The 11,648-nt window shown below is 41.9% G+C and overlaps 1 protein-coding gene across 1 annotated transcript; it reads right to left on the reverse strand.

Moving 5' to 3' along the window:
• IER3IP1 (immediate early response 3 interacting protein 1) lies at nucleotides 1-10,418 on the reverse strand. The gene is made up of 3 exons (XM_074355414.1): nucleotides 10,230-10,418; nucleotides 1,728-1,829; nucleotides 1-1,211 (listed from the first exon to the last, which is right to left on the reverse strand). Exons 1-3 carry the CDS (start codon nucleotides 10,318-10,320, stop codon nucleotides 1,156-1,158), a joined length of 249 nt encoding a protein of 82 aa, XP_074211515.1. The 5' UTR covers nucleotides 10,321-10,418; the 3' UTR covers nucleotides 1-1,155.
• Between the last annotated feature and the right edge of the window lie 1,230 nt (nucleotides 10,419-11,648).

Genomic DNA, 11,648 nt, shown 5'->3' on the forward strand with positions numbered 1-11,648 from the left:
TTGAGTTGGAAATTTAACTTTATTTACAAATGTTCTCCTGTAAACAAAAATGCCATTCCATCCCCTTTAACATATTATAACTAATTTCCAGAAAAACCATTTACATAGTTTTAATCTTTCTGTATAAAACAGTATTATGAGATAAACAAACATGGGATGGTCTAAGACATAAAAACAAAACAAAAAACAATTTATCTACCATGAATGTTCTATTGACTGACAGAATGAAGAATTACAAATCACACCCCTCAATGTGCTACTCCAAGAAATGGAAACGTGATAATTTGGGGGAGTAAACATATGACAATAAAGTCTTCTTACACAGTATGGTTCAATGGTGATTGTTTAGGATTGCTCTTGCAGGCTTTTATGCTGATTTTATAAAATAAGTCATCATTGTTAAAAGGGCATAGACTTTTCCACATAGATTTTTTTACCAATGGAAATATGTAGATACTGATCTGGGCTCATCATTCAGGCCAATTAATAAAACAACAAACACATGAAAAGAACTTAAAAATAAAAACACAATCATCATGTGACTCTCTGACTTACAAAATTAGGAATCTCCCTGAAGTCAGAAAGTATTGCTCCTCAATAGTTACTACAAATTTGAATTTTTCATGGCTGAGACAGTATACAGATAAAGTATTTAACCAAAGAGTTAAAATAAAATAATCCAAATTACCTATTTATCATTTTATATGTAGGAATTACTTTTTAAAAATCCTTTAAATTTTACCTAGGAGGACAGTCATTCTTACATCATGGCTAAGTCACAAGGAACTTCAAAACTTTGAAAGAAAAAATTCATCCCTGAGAAGCGAAAGAGAAAAATCTCTAAAAACACAGAAGTGACAGTCCTGTACCCTTTAAACAATCTTTACCATAGCATGAACTCTTGTTAATAGTTAGCAATCAAATGTATCCAATCCTGGATAGTTACTGCCTCTGATGATCTGATCTTTTTGTAACGAAACTGTAAGTGCAACATGTAAAAAATCAGATAAATAGGGACGTGGGTTTTATTGTCAGGTTTAGATTTTTGTCAAGTCCAAGGACAGCCAGGTAAATAAGATATGTATATTCCAATAAAGACTGAAGTAGTAACTTCTGGCAGCTCTTCTTCTGAGTCTCCACTTCCCCCATTGATCTTCACCCAAATAGTAAAAGTAATACAATTGCAATTGAGTTTACTATTATCAATGGCACTGCAAAGAAAAAAAAGTTTTTTATTATAAAGAATGTATCAGAAAAAAAACTAAGTCATAGTTACTAGCATCCAGGAAGGATGGAAATACTTAATAATATGTCATCATAATCACACTGCAAATCCTTATAACATTCAAACATGCACTAGATCATAAAATCCAAAACTTATCTGAAAGGGGACTTATGGGACCTTTAGTTTTTCTCTTGAAAGCCTTACAAGACTCTAGATGACTCTACTCCTTGGAAGCAATAGTTTCCAAAAGGCAAGAACACCACTGTCTTTCAACTGCGAGGTAACATATAAACAGATTACGCCACTGGGCATCAAACAGCTTAGACAGAGAGAAGAGGCAAGCTAGGAAAGAAACCAGGAAATTTTAAGCAGTAAAGCCAAGTTAAAGAGAAGTTCCCGTTACAAAAATGGTATGTGACAGCAGTCACACTTGGAAGCTCTGTTACTTAAATCAAACCACAAAATTAAAACCTAAGAGTATTCCACTAGTTTTTCTTCTTACCTCTCATCACAGTTCGTACAGATCGAATAAGGTTCATTAGCTGAGATTTAATTCCTGGCTCTTCTCCGAATCCACCAATTCCCTGGTCTGTTCCCCAGCCAACTGCATAATATAAAGATGATTAGCTGTGTGAAAATGTATTATGTACTCACCTTGCTCTCTCATTAGTTACCTTCTGAAAGACGATCTTGAGTCTTTGTTAAAAACATAAAATAAAGTCACAGGACTTAAAAACTTTACAGTATATTTTTTTACTTTTGACAAGTAGCATAAACTCATTTAATTTCTACTTTGATTTTACAAAATAACTAGTCTAATAAATTATTCCATGGCATTTAGTTCAGAGATGACTTGTTACACCCTGACTGTTTTCTTTCTCCTTTTTTTAAAACTATCAAACAAAACATCTTTTTCAGGTGAGAACTGAAAACCACAGAATATTGTCAAGTTGAATAATTAACGAGCTCAACTCAGAATTTATAAAATCCAACATCGGCATCAGTGTAAAAGCACTGTAGCTGAGATCCACCGTCTGTACCTCCTGGGGGCACGGTGATGTCAACCTGGTCGCAGCCTGGTTAGGCTCACGGCGCGCTCTAACCTGCCAGCAGATGCACAGCTTTTCAACTTGATCATTCCTCCTGATTTCTCAATTTTGAGGTAAGGAACTTAGCCTACTACCCAACTTAATTTCCTGTAAATGAGTCTTTTACCTTCTTCTAAATCATTTTCCTGATATTAAGAGTCATTATTTCTTTACGTTTATCTCCTAGTTCTTTTCTTCTTGCCTTACATCCTTCTAGAGGCTGCCATGTCCTCGTTTCGGCAATGTCTTTCTCTTGTCCTCATTTCAGGTCCACTTTCCATATCTCATATGACTGTATTTTTTTAAATCTCATATGACTACAGGGCTTAATTAATTCCTGACATGCTAACCCTTAAACTTGAAGACAGAGAACAAGCCTTAATTTTGTACATGAAAGAACCAAGTATGAGGTAACAAGATTTTACTTTGCTTAATCAGCTTCTGCTTGCTTGAAATCAAGGTTAAATAATGGTTGCTTGCTTTTTTGTCACATCAACACTGAGGTATGTTGTGGTATAAAACTAATTTAAAGTTCAGATTCACAACTGAGTTGATATGTTTTGACTCCAACTCACCCTTCAAGGCCTAGCTTCCCGGCCGCCCACAGGGGTGGACAATTTTCGAGCCCCTGTGGGGCAGCCTTCATCACAGTGGTTACTGTCACAGCTTCTACTGTCTCTACTATTTCAACAGAGGCCTCAGCAGTCTTACCTCAGCCTCTTGAGTTTTCTCCCTTCAAGGGTCAGATCTTTCTAGCTCACAATGTGTGATGATTCCCACTTCCTACTGAGTGGAGTTAAAAAACTCCTTAAACTGACAGGCTAGTCTCGTATCATACCGCAACCCTCCAAGTATTCCCCCTTACACTCAGTTACCCACTAACTGGTGTACATGTTAAACGCAGCTTCTCAGTCTAGGTCTGTCTGACATCAATGTCAGGGCCTTTCCTAAGTCCCTCCCATGCCATAATAGACCTTTCTTTTTGCTCCTAGATTGTAAGTTAAAAGTTATAAATTCCTGGATGATGGGAACTGAATTTAGTCCGTCTTCACTTTCCCCTCTACCCCACCCCAGAGCAAATACTTAGTAAATGTTTGTGGAATTAAGGTGAATTTATAGCAGACAGAGTTAATCTTGGATAAAGAAAATTAGGGTAAATTCTACGATCATAGATAAAACTTGCAAAGAACCCTATTTCTTTACTTTTAAGACACATAAAGTATAACATGAACCAATCATTCAACTGCAGTTTTAGGGGAGGGGAAAAGAAATCCTCCAGGATTACGTGCACACCACTATAGAAGCTGGAAACAATTCCAGCTGGTCCACCTGCCTCGTTCTTCCTACTAGATCTGCTTCTCTCCCTCGAGCAAATATACTCATGCTGCTTCTCCATTTACTTTTACCGTATCACAGGTTCTACTAGAACTTCTTCCTTCCACACATCTGTCTCACTCCTCCAGGCAGCTCAATCAGCATTTTCCACTCCAAGGCAGTCCTGTTTTTATAATCTAAGTTCAAAGGCATAGCACCAGCCTTTAACTACTTACAATGTGGTCAAAACTATTTCATATTAGCGTCACTAGACAGACATAAAACCCCAAATGACCACCAGCACCAGCTGTATCATTTTCTAAGCTAGTTTAGTCTTACTCATATAAACCTATTTGACAGCTCTGCACAATAAGAAAGTAGCCTGGTTCTGGTTAAACACAGTGGTTACTGTAAGGAAGGAAAAACTTTTCCTTGACCCTCTTAGGATCCCTGGCTAGGTCTGAAGATTAAACTGACAGAGTAACAGGAAAAAAAAAACATACAAGCTTATTAAGCTTTTAAATATATCTGGGAGCCTTCACAAGAGAATAAAGATCTGAAAAAGTGACTAGAGCAGGAAGCTTTTATGAATTTCAGACAAAGGAATAAATTTGTGAAGAATTAACAATACAAAGGAGTGTACACTATGGGTAGTAAATGGGGAAAAAGTACAGTCTGTTAACACAGACTTCCAGGCCCTAAATTCCCCATCTCTAGTGATAAAAATGTCTCCCTTCCTCCTGGTACAAGGAAGGCATCTTTCACGTGGGAGATTCACTCCTGCTTTCAGAAAAGAAGGGCCAGGGAGGGAGAGGGGCAGTGATCTCTGCTTCTGCTGTTTTCTCAAACTCCTACAGCTTAAGATATTCAATATGCCAAGGTGCCTTATTTTGGGGTAGTGTGTCCTGAACTCCATCAATGGATACACACTTTTATCTCCTCTTTTAATGTCACGAGTAGGATAACAAGTTTTGTCTCCAGGCAAAACTCCACGCAAAACTGGGAGAATAAAAAATAAATGTTAGAGTAACTGATGTAGCAGGGGAAGCTGAAGGTTAAACTTTCAGGGAGGACACAACAAAAAACTGAGGTGAGTCGTGCTGAGAACCTTGGAAAGTTGAGAGAAACTTCAAAACGCCAGTGAGGACGACACAGCTGAAACACAGGAGGACTAACTGCAAGTCTCTACAAGGGTAGTGAGTGCTGCTCCCCCCTCCCCTCCCAGCCCCTTCCCTAGACTGAACCGATGGGAAGAGTCACCCCCTCAGAAGACAGGGGTTTACTCTCAGCACACACGGAACGCAGGAGCTCTGGACTTGGGGATGTCCAGGGAAGGTGGAAGGAATGAAAGTCTGCTGGAGATGGGGGAAAGGGAGAAGGGAGGTATGTTTGCACTTGTGCTTACACACCATGAGTGTGCTGCTGCTCATATAATTGTGCTAAACACTTCCACAGGAGTAAGTACATGACTTAGAACTTGGAAGAGTTGAAAATAATTGCTTTTGAGGAATGGGAGAGGTTGAGGAGATGGGGCAGGAGGCTTCTCTCTTTCTCTATAAACTGAAGAGGTTTATGACTTTAAAACCACATACATACCCTGCTTCCATAAAAAGAGAAACGACTTTAAAAAAAAAAAGCCTACAGAGATGCTCCTCTATTGGAGAAACCCCTCTGGAATGAGGCCTTCCTCTCCCGAACAGGCACAGCCTGAGGGCAGGGATGAGCTCCTCAAGTGTGGGGCTTCCACCGTGAGTCACTTTGAATATTTAAAACTGTTTTAAAACCACCTTGCTATATGGTATTGTTGGTTTCCTTTCCTTTACTTACTTTCTGGAAATTAATCATTGCTCAAATTACCAATCCTTTCCCTCCGTGGCTGAAGTCTCTTAGATGGTTAAAGGACTTGTTTTAAGTACTTTGTAGATTATGCACTCAATTTTTATTAAATAGAGACGTTGATTTCCAACAATCTTTTTTCTCTTTTAGACCCATTCCAAAAAGATGTTTAAATATATTTTTGTCAAATTATATTTTTACATAAGGAGAGGAGTGACTCCCAGAAAAAAATTTATCTTCCAACTGCGCTTCAACAAAAAAAGGATAAAACTCTACAATATTGGGAGTACCATAATTTAAGCATCAGCATTGAAATAATTTTAAGAGTTATTAGCTAATTTTAGCCTCTCTATTTTTATGCCAGTAGAATGAAAAAGAAAACTGAATTTTGGGTAGAGAGTAAATTATCTGTTTTCTCTCCAACTGCTACTTAGGGAGTCTCAGTTGTTTTTCAAGGAACCTGGCCAAACCTTTAAAGAGCTTTGCTTTTCTTTTTTTTTAAGGAGAAATATTTCAGCTTTCTTGCCCACAGCTAGAGGGCCTAGCAGAGAACAAATGATCAGACCAGGCAGCAGTAGTTGCTGCCGTAATTTCAGGAATGAACTTAAATAGAAGTTACTAACTGCAAATACCACACACGTTCTTCCACTGCTGGGACTTCAAAAAGTCACACACAAAATGGCAATCCATCCAGGTTCAGCTAACAATGCTCAGCTAGATACACTTTGATGAAAAACAGTATCTGCTACAGTTTTGAGAACTGGCTGACCCTGGCAAGTCTCAGCATCTTTTGAGATCAGTTTCTGTATCTGTAAAGGAGAATACATGTGCTATACTTTGTCCCCACATGTAAGTCCTTCCCAGATCGCCACTCTGGGCACCAGACCTGTATATGCAAGTGCCCACGTGTCACCTCTTCAAAGTGTTAAAGGTACTTAAAAATTGGCTAATTTCTATTCCTATTTCAGGACTCAGCTTTTAATGTTGTTTCCTAGGAACTGACACTGTCCTGATTCAACCAGGTTACATTCCCGTGGTTCTTACCCAATTCTCTTCCTTCAAACAAGTTAGCCTAGACTCAACTGTTTGCGTTCTGCCATTAGACTGTTCTACCATCCGACTCTAAGCTATGAAAACAAAGACGCCGTGTCATGCTCACTGCGACCTCTCTCCCACCGAGGTCACAGTGACTGGCCTATTTGTTACAAGGAGAAAAGAAAAACTGCCTGCCACCAACTCTAGAAACCTCCCACTTCATCAGCTAATCCTTCCTCCTTTTCAGTGAAGAAAGTATGGTGCCATCTCCTCCATCTGTGCCTTAGAACCCATCCCTATCCACCTTCTTAGAAACCTTGAACTACCAAATATCTCACTTCTGTCCTACATCTTTCATTTTTCTCTCATTACTAGATCCTTTCCATAGCAATTCTTTTTTTTTTTTACTTTTAATTACTTAACTTTTAAAACATACCTATCACTTAGATTTAATAATTGTTCATTTTTGCCTTATGTGCTTCATCTTTTTTCTGCTTGAATATTTTAAAAATAAAATGCTGGTGCTATAATATTTCACTTCTAAATATTTCAGTATGCATCTTCCTCACACTGAAGATTTACAGTGATTCCTTAATATCATGTAGTAGCTAGTCCATATTCAAATTTTATCAAATGTTCCCAACATCTTTTATAGTTGATATGTTTAAGCCAGAATTCAATCAAGGCCCACATGCTGCATATGAATATCTCCCTTACATCTCTTTTTGTCTTTCTCGTATTTTGTATATTTGCCTCAGTGGTCACTTCCTCCCCACTTTTCTCATGGCACTGATTTGCTGAAGAGACCTGGCTGGCTCTGTCACTGCCGAGACATGCTCAAGCTCTCCTACCTAAAAACAAAACCACCATAAAACATATCCCTGCATCCCCGTCCAGCATCCTTTCTTCATTTCCTTGAACTTAGTGATGCAGTTGGATGATCCTCCCATTTCCATTCTGTCACTTTCCACTCACTTCTCACTCAACCCCATTCCAATGTGGATTTCGCCCACTGCTGCAGCTGCTCTTGTAAAATCACCAACGACCTCTACTACCCTTAGGACGCCTTTCAGTCTTTATCTTGCTTGGCTTGTCAGAACATTCCACTCCTCCTTCAAATACTCCTTGGCGCTTCTGTGAAACCCCACTGTCTAGATTTCCCCATCTCCCTGTTTCGCTCTCGCATCATTTCTCCTGTCAGCTCTCCTATCTCTACCTAAACATTACACACTGGAGATTTTAGGACTGCCCTGATGAACAAAGTACCCTACTCCTTCCCTGAGCAATTTCATCTCTTCATATGGCTTCATTTATCATCTGTGGTTGACAATCTCAAATTTCAGTCTCCACTCTGGCTCTCGCTTCTGGTCTACGGACTCAAGTCCAACTGGCTAGTCCACATCTCCACTTGCATTATCTCCCAGAAATCTCAAACTCAGCATGTCCAAAACTTATTTCATTATCTCTTCACCTTCTTACCTCCACCCCGCCAATTTTCCTCCAGGGCTCACTGACCTTAGTAAAGGTACTAATCGTCACTCATTTGCTTACACCAGAAAACCAAGAAAGACCTTTGCTTTTTCCTCTCTCCTCATTCCAATGTCCATCAGTAAATTCTGTCTTTTCAAACTTTAAAATATCTTCTGATTTGTATTAGTTTCCTAGAGCTACCATATCAAAGCACCACAAACTGGGTGGCTTAACACAACAAAAGTTTATTTTCTCGTGGGGAGGGTAGAGCTCAAGTGGTAGAGTGCATGCTTAGCATGCATGAGGTCCTGGGTTCAATCCCCAGTGCCTCCAGTAAAAGAAAAATGAATAAATAAATTACCCTCCCCCCAAAAGTTTATTTTCTCACACTTCTAGAGGTCAGAAGTCCAAAACCAAGGTGTTGGCAGAGCTGGTTCCTTTTGGGGGCTCTGAGGGGTAATCCTGTCCATGCCTCTCTCCTAGCTCTGGCTGTTACTGCCAGTCCTTGGCATTCTTTGGCTCATGGCTGTATCGCTCCAGTCTCAGCCTCTGTTGTCTCAAGACCTTCTTCCCCCTGGGTGTGTGTGTCTCTGTATCTCTCTCCTGACAGGGACACCTCATTGGGTTTAGTGTCCATCCTTATCCAGTATGACCTCATCCTAACTTGATATCACCTGCAAACATCCTATTTCCAAATAAGATCACATTCACAGGAACCAAGGGTTAGGAGTTTAACATGTCTTTTAGGGGCATACAGTTCAACACACGACATGATTCCTTCTACTTTTCTGGACAGCGTAGTGGTGAAGAGATGGACTCTTGCATCAGGCTGCCTAGACTGAATCCTGCCTCTGCCACTTCCTAGCTGTGTGATCTCAGGAAAGTCATCTACTCTTGTGCTTCAGGTTTTCCATCACTAAAGCGGGGATGAAAACAGGACTTGTCTCATGGGTTGTTGTGAGGGTCACACAAATGAATACGTGTAAAGCACTTGATGCAGATCCTGGAACGTGCTAGGTGTTAGTTACTTTATTATATGCACTCAACTTAGGTTATATCCACCATCTCTCCCTGCCCAATTTGGAGTGGTGCTTTCCGCATCCACTCTTCTCCACTTCCAATCTGTGCTCCACACAGTAACCAGAATGATCTGGCAAATAACACAGATCTGGTCCTGTCACTGCCCTGCTTTTTCCATGCCAGTGTTCACATCAGCTCTTACTCCTCACCTCCTGACCCTTCACTTCATTCATATAACTTACTTATCAGATTTGGGGTTAGACACACTTCCTCCAAGCTTCCAAAGATTCACAGTTACTATCTCCCAGCACCTCTCTTCCATAACATTCTGCATACTTGTTATTGGTGCTTGTTCAGTTTTTTTTTAGATTAACTTCTATTAGAAGGGCAGGGTAGCCTCCCTCAGCTCCTATTACGTGGGCCTGGCACGTAATTTGTGCTCAAAAAATCTCTCTTAAAGGAATAAATGAAATAAAACAATCTTGTTCATGGGTTTGAGTTTCGGTGACCCCCACAGGCATATCTGGTAAGCTGTGACATATGATACACATCATGCAGTATCCTGCCTTAACTGTGCCTCGTACGGAACGAAGCAGGCTGCCCAGGAGGCAAGGAGGTCTCTAGATTCTGGGATGCCGGTAGGCTTAACTTCTGTCCTCTTTGTATTCTTAGATTCTAGCCTGGCACATCGTAGGCACCCAATAAACTGTGCTGAATAAGCTTTTCTTGAAACGTGGATGGCAGGATGTCGTGATACTCCCAACACTTTCCCTTTCCTCTTATTCCCAAAGCCCAGGAACCCCTATGGTCCTCCACCACCTCATTCTAATTACCGATGCTCCAAAACGAGCCACGCCCCTCCCTCTTGAACTGAAAACTCATGCCCCAGGTTTTCGACTACGTCAAAGAGGAAAAGTGCATTAAATTCGTAACCTGAACTGGTCTCAGGCAGAGGGGCGTCCCTGGCTCATCTCCACATCCTCCCATCCCGCCCCGCCCCCAGGGCCCGGCACACAGCGGGCGTCTGTTGGACAATCTTCACCCCACTGTGGAGCCCAAACCTGGTGAGAAGGAAGTGGCTCGGCTTCCCCACCCAAGGAAGGGCCCCAGGCGGAGAGCCCTCGGCCGCGCCTCCTTCCCGGCCCAGGCTGTCCCCTCGCGCGGCCCGACTCGGGGCCGGGGCCGCGCCCCCGGAGCGCCGCCCCTGCCGCCCCTCAGCCCGACCCCGCGGCCCTACTCACTGTTCTTGAGGAAGCGCTCCTCGTGCAGCACGGCGATGGCATTGACACACAGCAGGGCCGCCTGCAGCAGCGAGTACAGCGTAAAGGCCATGGTCACCCGCCCCGAGGCCCAACGGATGCCGCTCCCGCCGCGGCCGGGGACGTGGCGCCGCCGCCGCCGCCGCCGCCGCCGCCGCCGCCGCTCTGCTACGGCAGCCAGTGAGGCCCAAAACGCGCTCTCGGCTAAGACCCGCCCTCACCCGGCTAAGACCCGCCCTGCGCTGACGTCAGCAAGGCGTGGCTGCTTAGTGGTCCAGATCTGCTCGGGCCAGTGCAGCAGCCACGAATGGGTACTGAAGACTCAAAACTGTGGCTTGCCCGAATGTAGGTGTTGGAAATGTGAAATACACAGGATGAAAACAAGAACGGGAAAATCTCCCAATAACTTACAAATGTTGACTACATGTTGAAATGATAGTTTTAATATATTAGGTAAGTAAAATAAATTACTAACATCAATTTTTACTACTTATTTCTACTTTTTTTGTTAAAAAGTGGCTATGAGGATACTGATAAAAACATGTGAGGCATGTCCAAAACTTCTGTTGGACAGTGTTATACTAGATGTGCCCTAGAACTGTATGAGATGTCAATACGTAATTCCTGTTTCACAGATGAAGAAAGGAAGGCTTTGGCAAATAAACCTTAAAAGAAATTTAAAGTAAACTAGTATGTCTTAAAATTACTCAGTGAGAAACATTCTCTCCTTGATCAAACTCTAGCAGGCCCTCTGAGCCCTCTTCTCGATTAGATCTCAGCGTTGGACTATAAAAACTACAGATTCTCAACTCAGTGATATCATCCACTCCTCTTAACCCCATATTAACAAGCTTAAACCTAACATAGTTTCTAACAGCTCAAGTCATCCCTAGGATGGCCCCAGGCCCCCTTAAAGTGCCTCCCTGAGAAAGCTCAAGGCTCCCAAAGAATTTACTGTTCGTTATAGTAAAGACCTGCAAATAGGGTCCTGCCCACCCTTTCTTAGAGCATTAGCACTTATTAAAATGAGTTCACATGGGATGGGGGTATAGCTCAGTGGTTAGAGTGCGGAGGTCTTGGTGATTTAATCACCATTTAAAAAATGGGTTTACAATTGTGAATCTTTCCTCTGTCTCTTTGAGATGTATATGCATCTCCTACACTTCACTGAGTGTCTTTCTCGGGTACCTGAAAGCATTTCCTTTGAAGTGTAATCATGAGGAAGGAGAAAGGCCTCCGTCTCCCAGCCTCTGTGGGAGGGAAGAATCCTAGTTTTGATGATTGCCCCCTGACAGACACCGCTGGCCTAATCAGCATTTACACTGACCACGCATTGGTAATTTTTCACTTCCCTGACTCTACTGAGCCCTGCTCACTTCCCTTATGTACTCCCTCATTCTC

This window comes from Camelus bactrianus, chromosome 30, assembly GCF_048773025.1.
Source record: "Camelus bactrianus isolate YW-2024 breed Bactrian camel chromosome 30, ASM4877302v1, whole genome shotgun sequence".
NCBI lineage: Eukaryota > Metazoa > Chordata > Mammalia > Artiodactyla > Camelidae > Camelus > Camelus bactrianus.